At 38.1% G+C, this 26,545-nt stretch overlaps 1 protein-coding gene and 1 long non-coding RNA gene across 3 annotated transcripts; both read right to left on the reverse strand.

Moving 5' to 3' along the window:
• Nucleotides 1–560: 560 nt before the first annotated feature.
• On the reverse strand, nt 561–18,042 carry anp32b (acidic nuclear phosphoprotein 32 family member B). 2 transcript variants are annotated; one of them, XM_088626789.1, is made up of 7 exons: nt 17,795–18,042; nt 9,497–9,646; nt 6,929–7,051; nt 6,306–6,498; nt 4,908–5,026; nt 2,046–2,115; nt 561–1,124 (listed from the first exon to the last, which is right to left on the reverse strand). In XM_088626789.1, the coding sequence occupies exons 1-7, from the start codon at nt 17,846–17,848 to the stop codon at nt 1,051–1,053; spliced, it is 783 nt and encodes a 260-aa protein (XP_088482915.1). In that variant the 5' UTR covers nt 17,849–18,042; the 3' UTR covers nt 561–1,050. The 2 variants fall into 2 exon arrangements, with proteins under 2 accessions (XP_088482915.1, XP_088482906.1); XM_088626780.1 differs by having other exon boundaries at nt 4,890–5,026; nt 17,795–18,034.
• Nucleotides 18,043–20,578: 2,536 nt separating this feature from the next.
• LOC148677825 (uncharacterized) lies at nt 20,579–25,226 on the reverse strand. The gene is made up of 2 exons (XR_015935530.1): nt 24,801–25,226; nt 20,579–21,982 (listed from the first exon to the last, which is right to left on the reverse strand). It is a non-coding gene; the product is annotated as an uncharacterized LOC148677825 (long non-coding RNA).
• Nucleotides 25,227–26,545: the final 1,319 nt, after the last annotated feature.

A 26,545-nucleotide genomic window follows, 5' to 3' on the forward strand; every position in this document is an offset into this window, starting at 1 on the left:
GGAAGTATTGCGATAATGGTGCACAAAAATAACAGCAATCTTTGTTGCGAAACTTTACATCACACTGCACAAAAACAGTGTCTGTTGCAATTCTCTGGCATAAATGCAATTGTGCAGAAAATCCCAAATAAATTGAAAGCTTCATAACGGAGTTGAAGGTTAAAGTGTTGAAAACTCAACAGCGAGAGGTTTTAACAGAAATGTGCAGATACCTCCTTGAAACACGGAACCTCTTCATCATAATTTTTTTTTTTAATTCTGTGAAACTTACAGCTCAGGTTACATAAATGTGGCACGAATAAACTTGCTCTTTAGCCCTTCAGTTCTGATGAAGCTGATTTGGAAGGTGGTAACACCACAGCACAAGTAGGCCATTATCTGATGTTTTGCACCCGTAGCTCATGAAAAACAGATTCCGGACTTGTGGCTTTTGCTGTATGGCTCTAGTTCTACCTTGACACTACCCGTGATCCATAAAAATGTACATGGCTAAAAAAATGGGAGGAAGGACTACTACCATACATGAATCACGGGATCAAAAGAACGCAAAGCACAGAGCGCAAAGAACAAAATGTTAAGATTTTATTTACAAAGCTTTTTTTTTTGACTTACAGAAAGTAAAAATGTTGCTACAACCTTGATTTGTGCAACAGGCAGCCATTCGAAAACCATGGCTTGCCAATCACAGCCTTTCGTTCTCCTTGTTGCTATAGCAATAATCTTACCGAGAAAAACAAAAACCAATAAAGAAAACAAACCAAAAACCAAAAACAAAAACTAGGAGCCCCCAACGAAATATTAAAAACGCTGACCCCAACTAAACATTGTTACCAACAGTCCTCAAACAGGATCACGCTAGGGATTGACAGTAGAAATTGTGGAATGCTGGATGGAACGTTGCTCTTAAGAAGATTCTCCAATAAGTTCCGTAGCTGCACTTCCACAGGGTCAGTTCATCTGATACAATACAGTTCATTTGAGGGATGGATGAAAAGAAGGAAGAATAAAAGTAAGTTGTGGGGAGGGAGGGGACCAACTGGGCATCTGCTCTTAATCGTCATCTTCGTCGTCTTCGTCATCTGCCTCTCGCTTTCTCTTTTCGCCTTTGCCGGCTTGCTCTTCATCTGAAAAAAAAAATGAAAGGAGTTACAGTTTCCCGGCAGGTCCCCAGTGCCAGCAGGAGGAACGGAGGAACTGAGCCTCATGCAGAGACCAGAAGGCTTATTAATATGAATGAGTGCAAAGACTTACAAAACCTAGTACAGAGAAATGGGGGCTTGTAGGTATTTTAGAATCTGTTTCATGAATTTTAAAACCCACATAATACTTTACTGCATCTTAAGGCTGTTTGCATGATTGCATAGTACGCTTTCGAAAAGCAAATTCTAGTCTGCATGCAGTCAAAATCCTTAAAATCATCCATTTTAAATCCCAGCTATAGAATAGGTTTTAACCATTCATTTAGACAGCTATGGTTAACAATATAAAACAAGTAAAAAGACAAAAAAAAATCAGTGATAGAATTATCACTTTTGCACCCCAAATTCAAACTATATTTATATATAGAGAGAGAAATGCAAAGTACTAATTTCAGCTTTAGAATGCCTTAAATCAGTTGTTAGTTTGAAAACTCAGTATAAAAGCTGTATTCACTGTGCAAATGAGTCACATACAACCCTCACCAAGACAAAAAACTAAGCACAAGACCAGCCAAATCTGGTACAAAAGCTTTTATTTTCCTTATGGAAAGTTTTTCCTCATTTACTGTTTAATGCAGAAATTCAATTCTGTGCATCTCTTTCCCTTTAACTTCACTTAAGGTAAGGAATAAAACAACTGCAATTTAAGAATCAGCCCCTTCTGCTTTTAAAACACTAGTCATCTCTCGTCTAAGCCACTAAACTGTAAATAGTGGAAAACAATTAATCTTTTTTGTCAAAAGTGTTCAAGTAAACATACGTGCACATCTGTAGGATTCTAAATTCATAACACACTTCAGACAGCAGATAACAGAAAAGCATACTCATTTCAAGCTCTGAACTCACCTTCATCCTCCTCTTCCTCATCCTCATCTTCTTCATCGTCTACCTCTCCATCCTGTCCAAAGTCTTCCTCCTGGAAGTCATGAGTTCAGTTAGATTGGGAGACCTGAGACTAACAGGAATGTTTTCCTGGATCAGGTTATTTTTCAGAATTAAAAATAAAAAAATTAGTGGGTTTTAAGACTTTTTTTCCATGGCTTTGGAAACATTTGGCAATAATCAGTGCTTGCAGACAGACTGCACAACAGCACCTAGGTGTAGACACCAATAGTGCTGAAAACGTTTTAAACAAACTGCAATTTCAGTTAAGAGTTAATAAAGAGACAGAGAAGTGGTGGTCATTTCAAATGAGCATCAGTTTTTAAAAGTTTGTGTTAAGTGGAATGTCATCTTAACTAAAGACCTCAGCTCATTAACATAGCTGAACCGTTTTCCTCAAACTTTTAGTTTTTTTAATTAAGAAAGTGAAAAACCTAGAAACCTGCTGTCCAGCCAAACTAACCGGTCCTGTGTCTGTATCTGCTCATATTTTCAAAAGCTGGTTTTGCTGAACACACTGCACCCTTCACAGAGGGTCCACAAGGTCAACATTAAACAGATTTACAAATCTTTACAAATCCCAGGAAAGCACATATTTCTTTTCAACATATACACAAACAGACATCATATATAAGAACATACTGTAGGAATAATGAAAATAAGGAAAAGGAATATCCGCTGGTGTCAAAGTAGATGCTGCTTGAAGAAAAAAATCTAGAAATCTATCAGGGAATCTAGAAAACAGACAGTAGGTGGCAATAAAGGGGCAAATCACAAGGAAAAGTACCACATACCCAGTCTGTCAGTAAGGGAGCTGATCCACTTTATAGAACAAAAAAACAGAGGCCAAAGTACTGCTTTTAGCATGGCCATAAAACATTACCCTTACAAAACAAGACAGTGTAACTGTGCTTCCTTTATCCACAGTAAATGTTCTACACTAACCTCTAAAAACAACTGCAGAAACTCACAAAACCTGGAAATTACATTAATCTACAAGTCCTTGGTCAATCCTGCAATTTGTTTATAAGTTCTGTTGAGTCCAACAAAGGAGACACGATCCAGGTGTGTATGAAGCAGGCATTACCTTTTTTCCCCCAAACATCACACCTGGCTTGACAGACAGAAAGAACAGTCAATGCTATAAGAAAGGTGTGCCAAATACCCATAAAAGATATTCTTTCAGGGATAATAAGCATTTGTATTATCTCTGAAGGGCGACAGTGGCACAATAGTTAGCATTTCTGCCTCGTAGATCTGGGGACCTGTGTTCAATTCTAGACCTCTGGTGCTGTCTGTGTGGAGTCTGTCTGCTACGGGTTTGGTCTGGGTGCTGTGGTTACCTCCCACAGTCCAAAGACATATTGGTAGGTTAACTGGCTTCTGGGAAAATCGGCCCCAATGTGAGGTGTGTGCTTGTGTCTGTGAGTGCCCTGCAATGAATGAGGATCCTGTCCCGACCCTAAATAGGTGGTTAGAAAATGGGTGGATGGATTATCTCTGAATCTCACAACACTAAAGACAAAGAATTATGTTACCAAAAACATTTCACTGCAAGCAAATCAGTACGTCAAGTTCCCGAACTATGGAGTTACAGCACTCTTCAGTAGATGGACGATTAAACGAAATACCAGACATAATGCATAAGGAAAGCTTTGGCCCTGCTTCCTGTAGGTCCAACTAACCCAGGGGAGCTACAGGCCTCTGAACTACTACACACTGCAACACAGTGCCAACTGCTAAGTTTCCAAAACTAAAAATAAATACTTGTGAATTTTCTGTGTAAGTTGATCAGGTCCGGACGATTTTACAGGTTTGGCAGAGCAGCTGGAGGAGTCATTTTAAATAAATGACTTTTCTTCTGCAGCTAAAAATGGAACTGGGTGATAAGAGTTTAACAACAAATTCAGTGTTCCGTTGCTTTTGACTCTGTGAATTCTTTTGACCATCCTTCACAGTCAAGAAAACAGAGCTGATCCGGCCCATGACACCATCGCCAATCGTTCCCATTTCCCCTTCCGCAGCTATCATATGGTTATCTGTACTTCATAACAAGGTGCATGAAACTCGAGACCACAAAACAGACAAACCATGCAACCCCTATACTTATTAAAAACTGTGTGCAGCTCAGCTGTGATTTGTATGTGTCCTGAGATCTCAGGGTGGTTATCCTGAACAAGCTGCCAAGACATGTTGTTAAAGTTTATAGCCCGGGAATCCTCAGGAAGTGGCTGATTAAGATTGTTAGGTCAATATGTTGCTGGCAACCAAGTGAGCATAATGGCTTCCTTTCACTTATGCTCTTAAACAAATAACTCTGACACCTTTGGGAATGCCAGAAATCATACAAGTGGACACAACTATGCCTTTTTGTATTTATACTTGAATATATGTGGTTCCATATATATTTACTTGTTTTTGAAAACATAATTGATAATTAAATATATGGCCAGATGGAGTTGTTTATTCCATGATTCATTTTTTTTTTAAATAACAGCTACCTCACACGTGGAATGCCAACAATGAAGGAATAATACTGGAGTAGAGAAAGTATGATCCAAGCCACAGTGCTTGTCTTTTTGAATCCTGAAGGTTTTTCCGAGCTTTCCGCCTCTGCCAGGCTTGCTTAAACCCTGCTATTTCAAACTCTCTTTCCTTAGGGGATTTGAACGTGCAAGATTCCTGGAAATAATGCCATCATGCTACTCTGGTACTGTACTATGAAACCCATTAATGATACATAATGACTATCCTACCTGCAACTATATCTCTACCGCAGTCACTCTACAGAATACGCTTTGACCCTACCTCCTCCTCTGCACTGACCTCCTCTTCATCATCCTCGCCTTCTCCTTCCTCTTCTTCATCGTCATCGTCCTCGTCTTCCTCTTCATCAAAATCCTCCTCCTCCCCATCTTCCTCCTCATCCTCTTCCTCCTCGCCCTCTGCTCCGGAGAGAGAAAAAGCATTATGGGTGTGACATGAGGATGCATGTTAAACCACTCGCCAGCATGGCACATATTCAGGCGCTGCCCTTTTACGGCAGTGACTTGGAACACTGATGCACATTTGCATAACTCGCATCAGTACCCTGCAAGCTAAATGAACAGCTGAATGGCCTAGTCTCATCATATCTAATTAATCACATGCCTCTTTTATTCGCTGTCCATCTCTGGTTTTACATACCGGTCTGATCTTATCTCAGAGATCACTGGAAACCGAAATCCATTCAATTGCCCCAATTGAGAGTATGCTGCACCAAACTGGTTTGATCGTTTTATTTTTCCCCCCCACAGGGTTCCACTTCAAGATCGGGAAAAATAACACTGTCAGACAAATTTCCAGTTGGTGTGAATTTAAGGAAATATAAACCATCTAAAACGATGATCTATATGACCCAAGAAGCACCAAAAATCATAAAGAACTGTGTATTAACAAATGCTTCAATACAACCTCTCAAGTTATGCATTGTCTTACTTTAAGGGAATGTAGAGTTATTAGTCCAATAACCAAGAAGGCTGCCTTGAATTTGTGAGCTCTTCTAACTATATTCACCGCATAGTGGGCACAAATACACATCACACTCAGCCACCAGCCATATCACCCTGCAGCTCAAGACTGAATACCCACTGAGGGTCAGCAGGTGTGAGCCTGGATGGGAGACCTCCTGGGGAAAACCTAAGGTTGCTGCTGGAAGAGATGTTAGTGGGGCCAGTAGGGGGCGTTCACCCTGCGGTCCAGATGGGTCCTAATGCCCCAGTATAGTGACAGGGACACTACAGTTTAAAAGGTGCCGTCCTTTGGATGAGACATAAAACCGAGGTCCTGATTCTCTGTGGTCATTAAAAATCCCAGGGCGTTTCTCAAAAAGAGTAGGAGTGTTATCCTCGTTGTCCTTTGGCCTTTACCAATCATGGCCTCCTAATAATCCCCATCTATGTTCTCCTTCCCACTGATATCTGGTGTGTGATGAGCGTACTGGAGCACTATAGCTGTACATTGCTGGTGGTGGGGAGTCCCCATTACCTGTAAAGTGCTTTGAGTGGAGTGTCTAGAAAAGTGCTATGTAAGTGTGAGCAATTAATAATAATTACTATTATTAACTGTGCAGCAAGCGACCAGTGCAACAGGGAAAAAATCAGCTTCTCAACTAAACAGCATCCCCACGTGCAACACCATCCGCCTTTCTCACAAAAGCCCGCCCGGGCTCTGCGCCAGGCTCACCTTCGTCGTCCTCCTCGTCTACGCCGTCTCCGTCCACCTCGCCATCCGAGTCGGACGCCTCCCGGTCTTCGAGGTCGTAGCCGTCCAGGTAGGTCAGCTGGGGCAGCAGTTTGAAGACGCTCTCCCGGTAGTCGTTCAGGTTCGTCACTTCACAGTTGAACAGATCCAGGCTCTTCAGGTTGTCCAGTTTTTTCTAGTAGGAAGAGCACAGGACGACATGGGTTTTGCAAACTTCCTAATCAGCTAGAGCTTCCCCAGCAAACAAACTTACTTCCCTGGATGGAAGGAACACTGTGGGTCAAAAAGTCAATGAGAGAAAGTCTAATTATTCGGGTGGTTAATACAAAACACACAGCACTTGTGAATGTCTCACTGAAGAGACAAGTGGTGGCCTATTATTGCTTTCTTGCCCTTTGTTAAAGGATGATTTTAAACATCCTTTAAAAGAAGAGACAAGTTTACCAAAAATTCACCCCGACTTTCAAATATCCCCCGATGGTTTTAAGAAAATGGGCCGCTTTTGGGGTTCTTCGCTGGAGCTAAAAGCTTTGAAAATCACCCTGTAATGGCACAGTAATAAACAGGAATCGAGTGAACGGACCTCTCTCAGCACATCCACTTACCAAAGGCTCCAACGTGCTTATGTCTTTCAGTTTGTTCCCGCTTAGGTTTAGGTGTGTGAGGTTTGGGAGTTTCTCTGCTAAAACATCAAGGCCACCCGAAATTCTGTTGTCACTGAGCTCCAGCTGAAAAAGAAGAAAGGACGGCTAAATTAACCTAACTCTCAAAAAGCCAGTTGTGGCCCGTATGTCATCGTGCTGGCAATTCCACGGTGACTGATATTACTTTTTAAACAGTTTAAGGTGTTAGAAGTCTCAGACAGCAACAAGATACTTTAACACTCTGCCTTTTGCTGGTGTATTATTGACATTGCAAGAATAAAGATTAAAACTGACCTTCTTTTTTATTTCGACTTTGTCTTTAAGCCTGAGCTGGAAAACAACATTTCTACTCTAGGATTAGAGACCGTAACAGCCGGCTTGTGCATGAGGAGACTGGATGCCATTTCATCGTGTCAGTCCTTTTTATTTCAAAGTTAGTAGTGACTGACACTGCAGTGACAGTCAACTCATTTAGTGGATTTAGTGTTTCAGCCTATTAAGAGTACAATCTTGTGATTTTTGTTTTTGTAAATATTACCCTCAAGACATAAAAACTGATATCAAATTCTAGGCTACTGCACATTATGCTGTGAGACTGCTACAACGCAGCAAGACTGAATTAAAAAAATGTACAGATCAAATTTAATTTGAGTTGAGGGAATAACAAAACATGTCAACAGCTTTAGCAGGCTCGTTATAATAGGAAATTAATTCCGCTTATAATAGCACATACTAGAGAGCATAGATAAAATGATTTTCACTTCAGTTAATTTAAGAATAAGTACTGCACAAAATATTGTTTCTTATTCAATAGGCTATAAGATGACTCACAGGGACTACAAATTTGTTAAATAAAAAAAATCAATATATCTACCTTAGTCTACAACTATACAATCAACTCTGAAGTACAGAGTAGAGAGATATTTTAGCAGAGCAAAAAAATAATTACACAGCGATGTCTGTTTGTTTGTTGTATACACAGATATTTCTATCTAAAAAGATAAATGAATCCTCAAAGATGGTGTATTTTTCTAAATGTGATCAGAGGTGAACCAGGTCAGGTGGATGCATTCTGTTATTGGCTTTAAGCTGTATACTTTGTATGTCTGTAACCATATGTGCTCACAGAACCAAATTCTATGCAACTAGTTGTTATGGCTATAAAGCACTGAATTTGGATTAAAGTAACAGGTGAAAAACCAAAACCAACTTGGTTTCTGAAACTAGCCTAAAAACATTTTATTGGCATTTTGGTATACTCTTCAACCTAACATTATTAATAGTCCAATACTGTAAACATTAAAGATTCCTAGATAGCAATAACACTGCAAATAGAAACCAGTGTAATCTTATTTAAAAACGAAAGCATGTCACAAAGACATCTTATGAAAACAAAACATAAAACATTGGAATGCATTAGAGAAAACAAAAAGACTAATGATACTTCTGATAAACGCACAAGTCAATTTTTCCATACCTATTTCAAAACTACCAGCCCTTAATGATCCTAGAGCCTTCAGCTTTCAGTCACCTGATTTCTGTGAATCGGTATTAATAAAAACAACTACTCATTTCACTGTCTTTCCACTTTCCAAAAGTCAGCTGCCTACTGCTTTAAAACAATGTAAAGTTTACCTTCTTAATACTTTACACAGCTGGACCAATATATGTGAATTTACAAAATTGGTTTGTGCTGTGTTTTGAGCCCCTTTGCTAGTTTAGTGAATCATTATCAAGTTTAATGCAGTTTAAAGTCATTGATAGACCATGATTAAGCGTCTTTATTTTGGGTTTGTAATATTGTATTTATTAGAAGTGAGCATTTACTGTCACGTTAAAGATACTACTCCTTTATTAAGTATGTTACATACAGTATTTGACTTCATACTATCAATCCAAGTCAGGGTTATGGGGGAGATGGAGCCTAATCCAACAAAGCAACAAACGCAAGGCTAAACACACCCTGAATACAAGGCCAAGCCTTTGAAGGGCACACACAGACACACATAGATACCCACTCACTCACACCAGGGCCAATTTTCCCAGAAACCAATTTACTTACCAGCATGTCTTTGAATTGTGGGAGGAAACCAGAGCAAACAGAGGAAACCGATGCAAACAAGAGGAAAACATACAAACTCCACACAGATAGTGCCTCAAGTCTGGAACTGAACATAGGACTTCAACCCTGGAAGGCAGCAATGCTAACCACGGAGCCACTAGGCCGACCCATTTCATACTAATTTATCAATATCGAAATAGCCTTACCACAGATTATTACTAGACGTATTACAGCCAAACAATCCCCAACTTCAGATGGGATCATCAAATAAATGTGCAGGGACTTTTTAGACTTACACAGTATATTATTGTGTGCGTTGTAAGGAATGTCCGTCATCAAACATTTTGAAGGAATAATAACCATACTGGAAAAAAAGTGTTTCAAGGGGGAAATTGCTCATCCTTCTAAACCAGCATTCCGGAAATTCCTACTCCCATTGCAACGCTTGAAAGGGAACAACACTTTACCTTTTTTAATTTGCCGAGCTTGGGGAGGTTGGACACGGAGATTAAGCCAACGTTTATTAGGCTGAGGAATTCGAGGTTCACAAATTCTGCGGTGAGGCCCTCAATCTTGCCTTCATTGGACCTGCAGTTGTCTAGGACCAGTTCTCGTACCTGTCGGAAATAAGAAAGGAAGCCAGTGAAAAGGAAGAAGCACCACAGAGGAACTGAAAAGACGCACTGATCTCAATCGAACAGGAGCGCGGTCTCTACTTTTCTTGCAGCTTAGCAGACAAGAACACAGAATCGTATCTGTAGTTTCCCTTGTGTTCTTCTAGGTTTAATTCCAGCTAAACTCAGTTAAACCACTGCATCAGGCACAACACTGGAATTCAGATTAACATGAAAAGTCAATGGGTTTCTCCCAACCAGGACTGCAGCTGCACCATTCTGTTCATTTGATTGACTTGAGCCCCTAGACTATAAATAAAATATAAAATGCATTTTGTGGCATGGAAATGACACATGGCCATTATTCTAATTTCCACTGACAGTTTCTAAACAACAAATGATAACTATGATCCATCTCCATATCCTACACCACCTACTCAAATTGCTTCATTTATGCAATATACGATGTAAAAAAAATGAATAACCAATTGAATATATTCTATACTATAAACAACTGAAAATTATTCAATATTAATCTCATAAAAGAGTGAATGAATTCCCAATTAAAAAGTAAATAACCTATTATACATACTCAATGAAAAATGCAATGAGTCATGCAATTAAACTGTAATACAGTTACAATTTGATACAGCCTAAATAAATGTTTGAACACCCCACCACTTTAGTTAATGAACAAGTAATAGGTTTATTCCATGCTGAAAGGAGAAGAAAGAAAACACAACATTTCGGCCGTGGAGCCTGCACACCTGAAGAATGCTCCATAGCTGAAATGTTGTGTTCTATTTCTTTTCTTTTCAACGTGGAATAAACCTATTACTCGTTCCTTTGCAGCCTACGCATGCTGACGCAGCTACCCAACTGAACCACTAATAGACCTATTACTTGATCATGAATAGCTTAGGACGGTTCAGACAGGCTGAAATGGACAATTGTGTTTGCTGTCTCCCACACTGATATTGTTAGAAAATAGACTAAAACGTAATTAATCAAGTGAGGTGAATCTTTTGTCTTCATGCCATTGAAGAACATGAAGATGTTATTTAAGAGGAGAGACAAAAAATGAATACTCCAACCAATAGCATGTGTTGCATATTTAATGCCTCTCAGTACACATACAGGCATTGATATCTAAACATTCAGCAATTAGTTCCACCAAAGCCATTGTGAGAATAGTTTTCTGTTAGAACCCTGACAGATTTATCAGATTCTGAGAGTTCCGAGTAATAAAGTACTTTAAAAATGGATGTAGAGTAAACGTGGACTAACTTCCTCGGTTCAGCCAATGAATTTGTTCAGCTGCACTTTTTTAAGAAATATCAAAATGGGGCATTTCATGGTTCGACTTAGTTTTGCACCTTTAAGGCACCTATGCCTTAATACTAAGAGCGCTGGAACAAGTAACACCCGAAGAAGGCTCCATAGCCGAAACGCTGTGTTTTCTTTTTTCTCTTTTCAGCATGGAATAAACCTATTACTTGTTCCTTTGCAGCCTACGCATGCTGACGCAGCTACCCACCTGAACCACTTTAGTTAATTTCATGTCTGCCGTTTGTTTCAGGAACGCCTAATTCTCAATTCCAAAAAAGATTACCTGTTTACCAAGCAAGCTGTTTCAGCAATGGTTTTGGATCTTTGCACTGTACAGCTCCGACTCACATTCTCCTGTGAGGCGGTTATTGTCCTCAGAAGTTTGTTTCAAAACTTCCTTTAAAGGAATATACAATGTAAAGCCTTACAAAAATATTCACACTCTTGCACAGCTTTCACATTTTGTTGCTTTTAAGCTTGCAGTTGTGACACTTTGAAGTAGCAATAGATGTTATGTATATAACATACTTCAAATGTTTGAAACAAAAAACAAAACAAAAAAATACCTATCACCCATCAATCCATTTTCTAACCACTTTCTCCAATACAGGGTCACAGGGAAGCCGGAGCCCATCCCAATAAGTAACAGGCGCATGTCGGGATACAGCCTGGATGGGACGCCACACACTCACACTAGGGCAATTTTCCCAGATGCCAATTAACCTAAACCAGTAAAGCTTTGGATTGTTGGAAGTAGAGCAGGGCGATAATTCGATAACAATAATTATCGCCATATTATTTTCCTCGATATAATTTTAACAAAAGTTTGATAAATGTTCGATATATATGTTTATGCTTTGTGCATAAAATGCGCATGCGCACAAAATACTGCGCGAGTGCGCAATGCGTGTTGCAGACCGGGCAGCTAACAGATTTGTTTAATGTTTCTGCTGTTTGGCAAGTGTTTGTTGTGTTCTTAAAATAAAAAGTTGTTTAATTTACCAATTAACTGTCTGGTTTCTTCAACTTTCACTCAGGAGAAAAAATCTGCCTTTAAACTTGAAAGAAATAATGATTTGACATTTATCATGATAATTATCGATATCGACTGATATGAACATTTTTAACGTGATAATGTTTTTGGCCATATCGCCCAGCCCTAATTGGAAGGAAACCGGAGCACCCAGGAGAAACTCACACGAACTAGGGGAGAACATACGAACTCCACACAGACAGCCCCCCAGGTTGAGAACTAAACCCAGGGCCCCCAGCACTAAGAGCCAGCAAAGCTAGCAACTGAACAGAAATTATTACAGAGTTCTGGCTAACAGAAAATGTCCATGAGTCAACAACATCCCAGTCATTCCAGAAAACTGGTCTGTATTGCAGAGTGGCCATCTGATCATGGAGGTTGCCACAAAGATTTTTAGTGATACTCCAAGCATGTGGCGAAAGATGATGTGGCCTTTATGAACTAAATGCCAAGAGTTACATCTGGCACAGACTGATTGAGTTAAGGAAGAATGGACAGAGCAAAGTACAGGCAAACACTAGAGGAAAACCTGTTTCATTCTGCTATAGAATTAAAACCGAGGCAAAGATTCACCTTTCTGCAGGACAATTAACCAAAACACAAGGCCCAAGCTACACTGGAGCAGCTTAAAAATAATAAAGTTAATGTCTTCGAGTAGACTAGTCATTTTTTCTTTCTTCTCTGTGACACTTACTGTAACTTACCTAACCCTTAAAAGTCTTCAGTCTGAACATTCAGGTTTTGAATATAATATTAAGTTTAAAGAAATGCGTATACATCATTTTGTAATTTCAAACAATTGGACACCATAATGAGGTTCTGAATGTTTTCATACTATAAAAACTCAGCAAATTATATTTCTTTTAAATGTTGCACTCATGATAGCACATTTTTTTCCTTGACTAAGATTCCTAGACCTTGTTTATAAAAACCACATGATGTTGTAGTGGTTAATTAATTTGCAATACCAAGATGTAATACAATAAAATATATAAGAACAAATCACAGCATACAAAAGTGGTATAGCAGAATTGATTTGCCCTAATTTATCTAGATTCTGATACACTTACACTGCCCCCCTATTCAATTATAAACACGAATCAATAATCATTTCTAAAACCTGGACCTTAAGACTTTCTTCAGCCTGCATTTCTCAGTTTGTCTTATGGAGAAATGTCTGTATTTTAAGATGAGGAAATAAGATGTTACATGGACACACAAACACTACTCAGATTTGGTTTTGAAACTTCCTTCCATAGCATAGAGAGAAAATGTTCTGACCAGCAGTGCTCCCCACAATCTTTCCGTCCTGAAAAATGAAAGTAAGCTGATGTGTAATATTGGTTCAACCTTGTCGGGTATTTGCAGAAAGACAGCACTGTACACTTTTCACTGACTTACTACATGTTTTTGATATCTGTCTCCTAAACATTACATTTGTCTCAGAAAATAAGAAAGTGTTTCTATACAACAAGTGTTTTTGCAACTGGTGTACCTTTGGACAGCTTCATACATTTACAGCTACTGTGAAATTTTGGAAAAGTCACATATATATACACAATAACTATATATATACACACACTATACGGTACATACGTTTACTGCAGAAATCAGTGAATTCAGTGTACACTTGATACAGAGAGAAGTGCAAGTTAAAGCTTTCAAGTTGGACAGAAATAAAAAGAGGAGAATGTTGGTGCCTGAATATTATTTTTTTGTTTCTAAAATAAAGTTGATCACAAAAAAAACAGGGCATCGAAGCAAGAGCTCTGTGTTTCACTGTCATCATTCCTGATATAAGGCAACTTTTGCCTTTTGAGACAAACTCAGACAAACATGGCAATAAATTAGGTTTATAATGTTAATAATAATAATGTGTTTGCGCCGAGGAGAGGAGTGTGAAAGACTTATTTTTTATTCATGCAAACGTGGCATGGCATGGAGGAGGTTAAGAAACACTATTCTAAAATAACCTGAAAGCACTGTCCAATCTCTAAAACATTTAACTTTAAATTAGAATCCTGCGGTCTGAAGATGACTAAATGGTTTTTATTTGTCTTGCAAGGCAAGACGGAAAAAAAAACAATCATTGTATTTTCATCATTTACATTTCCTAAATCCTGCTGTACAAACTTCCAAAAACAATCCTGGCAACAGAACAAATCAGATGATGTATCCTGAATACGTGAAGGCTTTCATTGTTAAGTAAACTTTTCAGCTGTAAAACTTTTCACAAATTACTTGATTCATGTGCTGGAATGGGCACACACTTAGGTAAATACAACACCTTTAGAGAAATGCACAGCACTTACAAAAATATTACTGGAATTAATACTTCATATTGTCACCTACTTTGTATTGGTATATTACAGAAAAGTGCATTCAAATCCTTTAGGAAAGATCAACTACTATTGTGTGACCTATAACTGCTTTATAGTTCTAAAACAACAGGGATGGAGACAGTTGTTTCTTGTCTGAACACACCCATCTTAAGCTTTGTTGTTGTAAGTGAGATACATTTGCACCACAACAGTGCAGGATAGTTTCTTAAAGCACCAGCTTCATGTCTGTTGTTAGTGCTTTCGGGACCAGCTCTTAGCATTTCAATAACATCACTACTGTCCTGAATACCAAAACAACAATTCACACTCCATGGAGCCTGCAGCTCTTCTAGAACATCATCCCATTAAATAACTTGAAGCAAGAGTGACACATTACAGTCCTGTTCATCAAACTGTATTTGGTCCACTATTTTAGATGAATTGCCCTTCTTTAGTTTCACCAGCTGCAATAACCAAATTATAGACTTACTGCTGCCACCTGCTGTGTAGGAGAATTACTGTACTTTTTCAAAAAATGGTGTCATCTCTAAAAGACTCCTGCACAGCTTCATAAATTAACAATTACTTTATGTTCTTTGGTGTACTGTTCTACTTCACATCTACTAAATTTTGGGCAAAAATGCCCCTAATTTCCTCATACCAATTAATGTAATATAATTTTTAAAAGAATCTAATACCTTCATTAATGAGAATTACACATATAAAGAATAACAGTGATTTATAAGAACTGTGCATTTAACCCATCTGTCCTTGATTGGCAAGTAGCTCATTGATCTAAGGATCTCATCCAGCCATTTCCTTGAAAGATGCAATGGTATCGGCTTTAAAATTGCTGCAGAGCTTGTTCCAGACTCCTGCAACTCTCTGTGTAATGAAGTGCGTCTATTTCCCAGTTTTAAATTAACTTCCCCTAAGTTTCTTTTGGACAGTCAGTCTTGAAGAGGTCCAGAGAGTTAACTGACTAAATCACTTTAAACATACAACCAATTGACTTATTTTGAGGCACACATTCAGTCATTTAGTCAAACTCGCAAGTTAGATGAAGTTCTTTACATCTCCTGTCTGAAGGATGTTCACTGGGCATAAAATTGATCCATAGTTTTACCTATCAATAGTAGTCATTAAATCTAAAATGCCAATAGATCAACTTACCTGCTCATTTATAGCACAAAGTGACCACACCCTGAATTTTAAGACCCCTAAAAAAACTGAGATTTGTCGCTAAAGAAACTAGCTACACTAAGCAAAAACACATTATTGTTCTAGCTCCGTGTATTCTCTTTAACCCCCCCTCCCCAGTTTTCTTAGGTTTAAAGGTGGTACAAAGTAATGTATTTAACACATTCAATACCCAAATTAAGCGAAATGTCATCCAGTTTTAATAATGCTTTTGAAATTTCAGGTGTTGTAACTTATATGCAACCAGTCCCAGAGTTCAATCAGCTTGTTGAGAGCTCTCACAATTACAAATGTGTACCACATCCCTTTCATGAAAACTGTAGTCGTCAGTGCAGAAATGCACGAATGATTGTAACCAAAGGGACTCTTTTTATACTAGCACATATCTGGAAAATAAGGGGAAAGGAGATTTGTTATTTAACGAATTTGTTGGAACAAACTAAGGTTTTCGGTGTACAATGAGAAAATATTCGACGTGAGTGTATAAATATTCTAAACGGTGAGTTCGCCTTTTTGAGTGAACTTTTCTAGACAAAAGCACGTAGAAACTTAACGTGGTAATACCAATAAAAAGCGTTCTTGTTTACTGTGGAAAGGCAAACGAGGTGAATTACGCATAATAATCCTTGGCCTACTGAGTGCATGCGTTCGTGCTCTTCACCGTGTGCCTGTGCTGCAGTGACTGGAGGCAATGATTTGTGTTCCCAGCCATTGCCCTTTTAAGAGCCAGAGCGCTGTTGTCGGGGTTGCAGAGAGAATCCGTCAGCCCGCCATCAAACATCAGCATCGCTGAGGATTGACCGCCTCGTCTATATTTTTCAATAAAAAACATCAAAACGACTTTTTTATCGCCTCCGAACAAAAACATCCGAATAATAATAAACGTGACTGAGCAGAAATATCGTATCTTGGTGCGAGTGCGAATGACGAAGGAGTCGTTTTAAACGGAAATTAGGAGGACAAAGATGGAGAAAGTTCCTTTCTCCGAGGGCTTCAAAGACGGCAGGGCGACAACATGGCGATTCCCGAGCGACTGTACACCGAGCTTTTCCGAGCAGTGGGGAAAAGAAGCGGAATAACTTTTCTGCATTGATTTAAAACACCCTTTTCACCTGCAAAGTTAGATTGAACACTTCATAAAACCAAAAGATACGCTCGTATTAAAACTTCACCTTTAACATTTTTGAAACGTGTTATTCGTCTTGCATGTGTTGGTTGAAGCGTGGGTTTTTTTGCCAACTGGGTGCTGTACTTGCTAGTCTTGTAACTGAATATTGCGAGGCTGCAGTATATTTTGCCGTGAAATCAAAGTATTTTGCTTTAAATCAAGAAAAACAACATTAATCTCGGATTAAACATTACCGGATTTGTATTTTTAATGGGTAGTAATATGGCGGGAACTGTGCACTACTTTTACATAAATCGTTAACGCTTTATGGAGGTCTTGTGTAAAGAAATGGTATTTTTCAGTAGGTTATTGTGGAAGAATGTAACCTAAATACCGTTTTTTTTCTTTAAAATGTGTAACATGTAATTATTGCTGGAAAGATTTAACCTCGAAGGAAAATAAAAACGGTTTGCAACTTTGGGTTCTCGGCTTGAAACAAACGTGCATTTAGATTTTTTTGGTGGGGGGAGTGTGATTTAAGTATTTTTTTTCTTCGATTTTGGTTCTTTTGGGGCGTTGAAAGCAAACACGTTAAACCAACCCCGGCTGCTTCTCAATTTAGGATTATGAATAACCCTGCACCGTACTTCTTTAGAGCAGACTACTTATTTCAGCGCTACACCAGCGAGGTTTATTTAAAAAACTGCTTTGTAATAAAGGGCGCCCCATTTCATGCTGTTACAAATATGGCTACCGAGCCTTCTGTAAAAATAAACCTTTAACAAAAAAAAAACTAATAAATCAATTTTATCTATGCATCGATAAAAAAGAAGCAGCCCTCCCGCTATACGGCCAAGTAAAAGTTACCCTTTATCACACGAGCGAGGGAGCAACACGGAGACAAGAGGCTCCGAAACGGTTAAAGGCAACGACTGCAACAATAATACTAAATACTGTACAACCAAGCCTCCGAAACTATTTGGTTATGTAGCTCTGTAAGATTTAACCACCTCGATAAAGCCTAATACGGAAACTTGAGCAGTAATTTATCAGTTATTAAATAATAATAAAAAACTAAACCCATGTGGTCACCATTACACAGGTCATCACCAGGAAAGCAGAAAAAGTAACAAACTAAGGTTTGAAAAAGCAGCTCTTACATCAGATGGGGTCCTGTTCCTCAGCTCTAAGTGGATCCTCTTTTTCATGTCCATCTTCCCCTTTAAAAGTTTTTTTTCCTCTTGGGTTTTTAAGGATTTTTGATTCAGTCCAAAACGCAGAGAGATGCCTTAATGGAGGGAGAATATGGGACTGTATAATGAAGTGAGCCAAACGCCAAGTTACTCAGGGAGAGGAGAAACCATGGAGGGAAATGGGACTGAAACACATATATACTCAATACTGCCGCCGCCGGCCAGAGACGCCCATTGCAGTTAAACAGGCAATGCAGAGTCACTGACTGACCTGTTGTCATACTCCCGAACATGACGTTGCCAAAGGCATTTCATTCATTATTGTAGTTTTCTTACCAGGGACAATTTCTCTATTTTGAATTAAGGTAAAACGCATAGCTATGAGTCACTGTGCACTCTTACACTATTTAATTGTGTGTACAAATAAAATCATTTCAGATACGATTTGCTTTCGTGTTTAAATCGTGCTGCGTGAAATTGTATTATTAGTTATTTTGTATTTCCGTTAAAAGTAATAAACTGTAGCAGTGTAGGTTATTTTATCAACAGGTTTACTATACTGTGATTTCCATTAATGATGGCGACAAGGTTTGTGTAGTGTAGCATACTAATATCACCCAAACATTAATCCAGTTGTTTAGAGATAGATGGCCTGGTACAAAATTATTATATAATTCTTAAAAAGCCTACCTTATTTTCTTAAGGCCGTTGACATGCTTTAAGTTGTTTAATAAAAATATACAATAAACGTTGAGGGGAATAACATTTATTTTAAGTACATCAAAAAATTGTATTGTCTCCATAGCAATGGCCAAAGGAACAAATGTGAAATTATTTTTCAGTAATGCAAGGATGAATTTCTGAGAGAAAGTACTTTTCAGAGGACACTGAAAGGAGAGAACAGGGAGTTGTGTTGTTAAATAACCTCAAGAATGTGGTAGACCTTGTTAAAAATTGCATTTTTTATTATTATTGTTATTATTATTATAATCATCATCATCAAAGATAAATAATAGCCTTATTATACAAGTAATCTGGAGCTGGATTTCTGAGTGGTCTGTTAATTCCAAACTATGATCTTTACAAAAGGTGCTGTGTTGCTTTTAACCCTTTCAGAGCCTGGCTTTACTGAATAGGCCCCTTGTACAATGTGTCAGCTATTCATCATTCACAGCCATGAAGAAAAAATATGGGCTCTGTTTGTTTTACCACTTTATCCTTAAATACGTGACAGAGAATGCATATATACTGGCTATATACTTGGGAGCTCGGTGCTTTGACAGAAAAAATAAAGTGAAAGTTTTTTTAGATTTGGGCTTTGAATACTACATTATGCCAAGCAATATTGCTACAATTTCACATTTCGCAGTTTCACACAAATAAGTATTCACATTCTGTCTCTGCAATCAGTTTGCTCATTAGAACCTTTCACTCAGCAGTGTGGAGGAACGATTAGGGTTCAGGACCTCTAATTAGAAAGCTGTGGATTCAAATCCTAGGTGTAGCGTTGCTGTTGTAATCCTGAGTGAGGTGCGTCACTCAAGGTTACTCCAGAAAAATGCCCAGCTGTATAAATGGGTACTCTACAGGTTTTCACTATAATCAAGAGCTTGTTTCTTTCGTTCATTTATCTGGTTAAATAAAGGTGTGTTTTCTGCTTCTTAGGAGAATGAAGGGTTTCTGATTAAATCAATAAACTGATGAATATTCAATACATTTAGAAGAGGTATCTTATTTTTAATTTATATTGAAACATTTGTCCAGATAAGATAATTTAGAACAAATTCTCATTTGCACGGCCTGCTTGAAGACATTGTTAAACTCTGATCTACACCAAGCAACTCTTGGTGTCATTTATAAGTTCATCACATGCCCCTCAAAAGATAAATTGTTTTACTCTAAGGTTTGTTAGGGGTTCCTCTGAATGTTAATCCATCGTATTTCATTTTAACATTCATCTTTTCAACAAACAGCCTATTTGTTTTTATTTTTTGGTTTGCTGCTCTACAGATTGCACTAATGTATGAGCACAGAAAATAACAAGAGTGGAGCTTCTGGTAATTTAAGAGCCATGACAAATTATATGATAGAGGTGTCATTATTAAGGGAAATGCAACATGCAATGTGATTTGGAACGTTCTGCTCTCCACATATTGTCTAAACCCAAAATGTCTCTGGAAAAAAAACAAAGAAAAAAACAGACACCCTTTTGGAATCCCTGACAACTCATATCATCTTTGTTGTTGTCCAATTGCGTAATATCTGTGAGGCTTTACTTATGTCATCTTCTGATATAAGGACCTGTACATTGCCCTTGTTGCCTGCAACTGTCAAATACCTGGCCCCTAGACATCATAAGAACATGATCAATTCTAGGACATGAGCATGAGCAGGTCACAACTGCTAAATGTTCTTGAATGACAGTGACGCACTGTCACAACTGCTAAATGTTCTTGAATGACAGGACAAATCTCCAACATGTCAATCGAACCACAAAACGAAAACACCCTGTGGAAGAAAAAATAAATAAAGCATACAATCGGTCCACATTTTTTCATTAAATAAAGACTATTTCTGATGTTTGGATTGTTTTTCAGATGGAAAATGATATTATTTTGTTTTGACAGAAACATTTTGCCTCAAATCCTTCCTCCACAGGAAAAATGTAGGTACCTTATTTTTAAGAAAGTTATCAGGTTGATTTTGTATGGAATGATACATTTGTTTAACATTCATACCATGTTCTTAACATTTTTTACATGTTCTTTACCATTTGAATCTTTATTATTTTGTTAATATGGCTGGATCACATACTCAGTTCAGTAACAGTCTATTTGTATGCCGATTTACAACATTAAACGTGTTACATATAAATCTGTGTAAAAAACAAGAAAAGATGAATTCCATGTGAAACACAGACAAGAGAAACATAATGTTTCAGCTGTACAGCCTTCATCATACATGAAGAAGGTTCTACGTAAGAAAAATGGTGTTTCTCCCTTCTGTTTTTCAGTATGGAATTAACCTTTACTTGTTCCGTTACAGCCTACATATGCTTACGCAGCTCTCCACTTGAGCACATACACGGGTTACGTAACCATATAGTGTATATATACAGTATAGATAAAAGTTTTGCCATAGTTACGGAAAAAAAAAAACATGTGAAGGTACAGCTGTTCAGCCCATGGGTTACAGATGTTATATCTCCAAGGAATGTAGCAATAATTAGAGCAGATCCAGCTTTCGATAATACTAAGCCTTGTTTTCATTTACAGTTAAAATACCTCCAATATTATTAATTCTTATTCATGCTATAATGCTATAATCTAAATTCATACAATATGCATATTTTGTTTTCTTTTTCAGATGTTCTTATCTCAAGGGATGTGTACAGATAAAATCCTAATTTAAATGTTGATTTTTGCATGTCTTCTGAATCTGGACTACATTCTACCCTGAGACAAAATTAGTGATGGGCTGAGAGGTGTTCATAATATCATTGTGTAATTTTACAAGATACGAAAACCATTACGGTGACATAAAAGTGGAGCTCAGGAGTTTCCACCAGGGTTTCAGATTGAGAAATTAATTAGCTGATTGATGGAACTCCTGCTGTCTTAGGCTTCTCACAATCAGATCTTCACAATTTTGAATGCTAATGTTTTTCTCTAGATTAAAATGCCATATAGGGTCAAATAATTATTTTACCAGCCCACAAAGAGAACAGCTCCAACAGTTACTCTGGTTCAACCTGAGAAACCTTTATCACCGGGCCTCAGGTAGCATTGTGCAGGGAATCTGGAAATGTCCATTTCAAGCACTTCCAGGAAAGCAGAGCTCAGACTCAGTCAAAATTTCAACCATTCAACCAGTCACAGCTTTTCAACACAATACTTTTGGCTGCTTTCCATCAGCTAGAGTCTCTGGCAACCAGGAAGGTGCCGTGAAATGACACCTTTGGAGCTTGTGGATGGCAGATGGGTTGAACACTTCTTTCGTTCCATAAGTATGCTTATTATTCGTAAGGAAATCTCCACAGTTTATTGGGGACTCCCAACGTGTAGCTTCTTTTGTGCAGCTAGCAAATGTTCTTTAGATAGCCCTTAAACAGTCTCTTCTGGGATGAGATTTTCACTTCTTTTAACGAAGAAGTACCTAAAATAGAATGAAAATGGCACAGACTAATTTCTAAAGGAAAAAAATGTATTCCAAAAGTAAGCCTCATGAACTAATGGTTTACTTCATCTACACAGTATTTTTGCTATTTTATATAAACCCAGAAAATGTAGAACAATCCATCCATCCATTTTCTAACCGCTTTATCCAATACAGGGTTGTAAGTGTAGCAGAGCTAGTGTGGTGATGTCAGCGCCCTCACTGCGCGTATCAGGGTCCTCAGCTGCCTGGGCTGAGGGAGGTCTTCTTTAGCTCACGCGGATGGTGCCCTGTTGCGTTACGCCGGAGACCCGGGTTCGTGCCCCGGGTGGCGGGGGGCACGACCCCAGTGTGGAACCGTGACTATCACATAAGGGAGCCAGAGCCTATCCCTGCAAGCAGTGGACGCAATGCCGGATACACCCTGGATGGAATGCCAGCCCATCACAGGACACAAACACACACTCACACCAGGGCCAGCAATTTAAACTACCAGTAGGTCTTTGGACTGTGGGAGGAAACCCAAGCACCCAGAGGAAACCCAAACAAATCCGGAGAGAACATACAAACTCCACACAGACAGCACACCTGGTCCGGAAAGGAACCCAGGACCCATCGCTGTGAGGCAGCAAGGCTACAGTACCGGTCCATGTAGTATAATGATATTAAAATTGTGAAAAAAAACATCAAAGGAGTTTAAATCTGTCTGTGTACAAGAATGATAACACAATGATAGAGTTTCCCAAACACACTCAGGCTTTCCTTTGAAAAGGTGCAAGAAGTCTCTTGTAAACAGAAATACACTGTCACTCATCACATTTGCAACTTAGAACTGGCAGGTGGGTTAAATGTCTAAAATAATTCTTACCTGCATCTTCCAGATGTTATGTTGTTTTCCAACAGAGCTTGTATTTATTTGATTAAATTCTTACATGAACAACTCAAACTTTCTAAAGTGTTTATAGCTCTTAAAATATTGGACAATACCTCTGGGCAAACATATTTATTTTGTGGGTAAACTGGATTAATGGGCACTTTGCCAACAGGTAAAATTTGGACCTTTAAGATCATTTTGAAACTGTATTTGTAACTTAAAATACATATGTTTTAAGAGCTGAAAACAGCAGATAAATGTTCATTTTGAATTGAGTCACATAGGGTATCGCTGCAGTATGAGATATAGTTTTACAGAATTAGATGAAACATTTGACATCTAATACGTTGTTTTATGGCACAATTCAGTTACCTTGTGTGCAGTACCTACATAGTTAGGTCAAAATCAGAAGACACAGTTGTACATATTTTTTCCTGTGGGCAAATTGCCCTCTTCATAGTAATTTAATTTGATGGGCAATTTGCCCAGATGGCAAATCAGACCTAGTGCCTTCTTTAAGATTTGCTTTGATAAACTCTGCTCCACAAAAAGAAAGGCAAGATTAATGCTTATTAAGCATTGTTTAGAAGGCAGGTGTTTTACCAAATCAGGTATCAATTAAAGGGGTGCAAGGTAAATATGGTAAATCTTCAAATATACTGTAGTTTAAGGCAATGTGGATACTGTTGTCCCCAAGTTAAGTACCATAACCACAAGTTCTCCAGTTCACCCAACCTGTATAAGTTGTTACTGGCTTTGCTGGGGTAATTCTGTGATGGACCAGTGTTCCATTCAAGAAGGGAACTCATGCTCTTAATCCACTTAATCCTATAGAAACCAGAATAGCCTCTCGGCTCAGAAATGGATTTTCCATATTGTTATTCCATGTTTTACTTGTTACATGCCCTATGATACTTACTGATTCTCATTTCTTGTTCCTACAGTTAGTTCAACAAAGAAAATTGAATTATAAAGCTTTTGACACCTTCATTTTGTTAAACAAAACAGCTTATAGAAGATTGCACAGAAGGCTTTAGCTTCTATCAAAAAGGAAAGCTTTTCCCAAAGTATAGCTTTTCTCCATGTAGGTCAAAGAAACCCAGAACTGATCACCCGAGTGGATGACAGAAACACGCAAACCTTTTAAGATGGGAGTGTGGGAAACAAACTCCATGCTGACATTGATGATTTATTCTGTTATAATTTAAATTGAATTTTCTACCCTATTAGCTCTGACATAAGAGTCTGGTTATATATAGTTATTAATTGAAGACACCCTTTCACTTAATAGGACCATTGACTTCATTGTGTTTACTGTTGTGCAAAATCCTCAAACCGAGACAATGGGTAAGAAAACATTACCTTCCTCTGTTTTTTCTGCTGTGGGCCACAGAACATTAAAGTTAATCCTGACCTCTTATTTTCTGTGCAAATAGTAATGCTCAACAAGGCAGAAGGGATTACCAGAGATTATGGAAAGGGTTTTGTTATCGAGGAGAGTGAGATAAAGGTTTGTTATATGAAGCTTTTCAGGGCTAAAAGTCGAAACAAGATCCAAGAAGAAAAAAAAAGCCTCCCCAAAGATATCAGAAGAATGTGCAGAAGAATGAAAAGAAGCAACAGTTTCCAATAACTTAAATTTAAATAGAAATTTTAAAACATAAAGCACAAATTATGCAAATATATTGTAATATATTGTATTGAATTGTGTTGCATTTTTAGGATCTGGAAATATTTTTATGATGGAAATTCTCTTTTTATCCATCTGGCTATTATTTGGAGTGTTTTTTTTCCTGGTAAGAGTCATTACAACCTCGACCCTATTCCAAAAGTATAGGGAACAAGACAAGACTGAGGTCTCATTCCTTGGAGGGGACACCAGTCCAACAGAGTGCACACACATACACACATACAGGGACAATTTAGAGACGCCAATTAACTTACCCTTTGGAAGCTGGGAGCAACACCTGGGAAAAAGCAGTGTGAATGTGGAGAAAATATGTACTCCACACAAACTGACATCTGAAGCAGGAATCAAACTTGGAGCCCTGGAGCCACGCTGCTCACCAGCAGCATTTAAAATTATGCTTGCATAAAAACTTAATTTGACAGTTCATTTTACAGCTTACTTTTCATGTGCTAGTAAACTAATAGTAGAAATTCATCACCGTGGTCTTGAGCCGTATGCTGCATTCAAGGTGTATGCCCAGTGGAATTAGCCTACAGGTAATATTGACTAGAAAGGTGTTAAAACATGTAAGACTGGTAAGTGACTCATTTTAGACATTTAGAAAGTTCCTCCTTCTTCCTGTTCAGGAAAACAGGTTTGTGCAGCTGAGGTTTTAAACATGTTGGTGTGATTGGCCTGGATATTCAAGCAGACCTTCTTCTGACCCCATTGTTTATTTCCAGACCACTCTTCCTAATTCAAAGTTTGTACTTTACTACTTTATTTTGAATGTACTGTAAATCTTTTCCAAGCTTTCCAGCTCATCTTAGATTTTCTCAGTACAGACATATATTTCGGGTTGTGAGACTTTCTTATAGAGGCGTGTTACATCTTAGGTGTCTGCCCTAAAAAAGAAAGCCTCTCAGCAATGTACTTCCCAGTGTAAGCCTCAGCTTGAATGTCTATTAGAATACATTTTCAACAGTAGCCATAAGTTGCTTCTTTTGGAAAATTCAAAGAGTTAACACACACCTTACCTAAACTTTTCTTTCCATAAGCAACCCTCTACATTACAGTTGGATTTTGTATTCTAGCTTTTTATTTTTTTACTAAAACCCATTCTCAGAGTTTGTAAAGCAGATAGTTACCAGATAAACCTCAAACATCTATCAAAACCACACAGTGGGCCTTGTCCATGGAGAACACTAACTCAGTAAATTCTATACATTACCCCTAATTTTTCATTTTCTCAAATTTCTCAAGATTTGGAATATTTATTTCTTGATCAATGAAGCATTTGATTCGCTCAATTAAGGGAACTCTGGTCAGTCAATTTCTAAATTAGTTTTTTTTTTAAATCTTCATCAATTAATCACAAAGTTATTCAGAGCCTTTAGAAATGGATAGCTTAATGGTTATCTGTAAGATGTGTTGATTGAGTCTGAATAGCTCTGCAAGATGTGAAAAAATTGCTCTAATCCTTAAACCTACTCAGTCAGAAATGATTACATTTTCTGTGGTGAATCATGGTTCCAATTACCCCTGGATTATAAAAAAATTAAACTATACAACACAGTTTCCTCATCCTGGTTCTGATGACCAGTGTTGGGGACAGTTGTTTTTAAAAGATAATCAATTACAGCTACAAGTTACTTGTATAGAGTTAGCTTTTTCAAATTCCTAAGAAATATGTGGAATATTCAAAACTGTGTTCCAAACTGAACACCATTCAAAAAGTTTATGATGAGTCAATTATTAATTACATCTGGTGTTCAATTAAATGAGGAAGAGACTATTTGGAACAAAAAAAAGCAGACGCTGGAATCAGAAGACCCTGTATTTGAAAGTTCTGCACTTTAGCAACGTACTGTAAGTCAAACTCGTAAGTCAAACAAATCCGTCATCATATCTTCTGCCAGAGGGAGAGGCAAAGCCTTCCCTAAACGACTTTAAGGAATTAAATGACTTTGTTAGGCTTCTTCTAACCCAAATGCCTAGACAGTGAGGAGAGAACTTGCTA

The sequence above is a fragment of the Lepisosteus platostomus genome, chromosome 1, assembly GCF_059453375.1.
Source record: "Lepisosteus platostomus isolate fLepPlt1 chromosome 1, fLepPlt1.hap1, whole genome shotgun sequence".
NCBI classification, from domain to species: domain Eukaryota; kingdom Metazoa; phylum Chordata; class Actinopteri; order Semionotiformes; family Lepisosteidae; genus Lepisosteus; species Lepisosteus platostomus.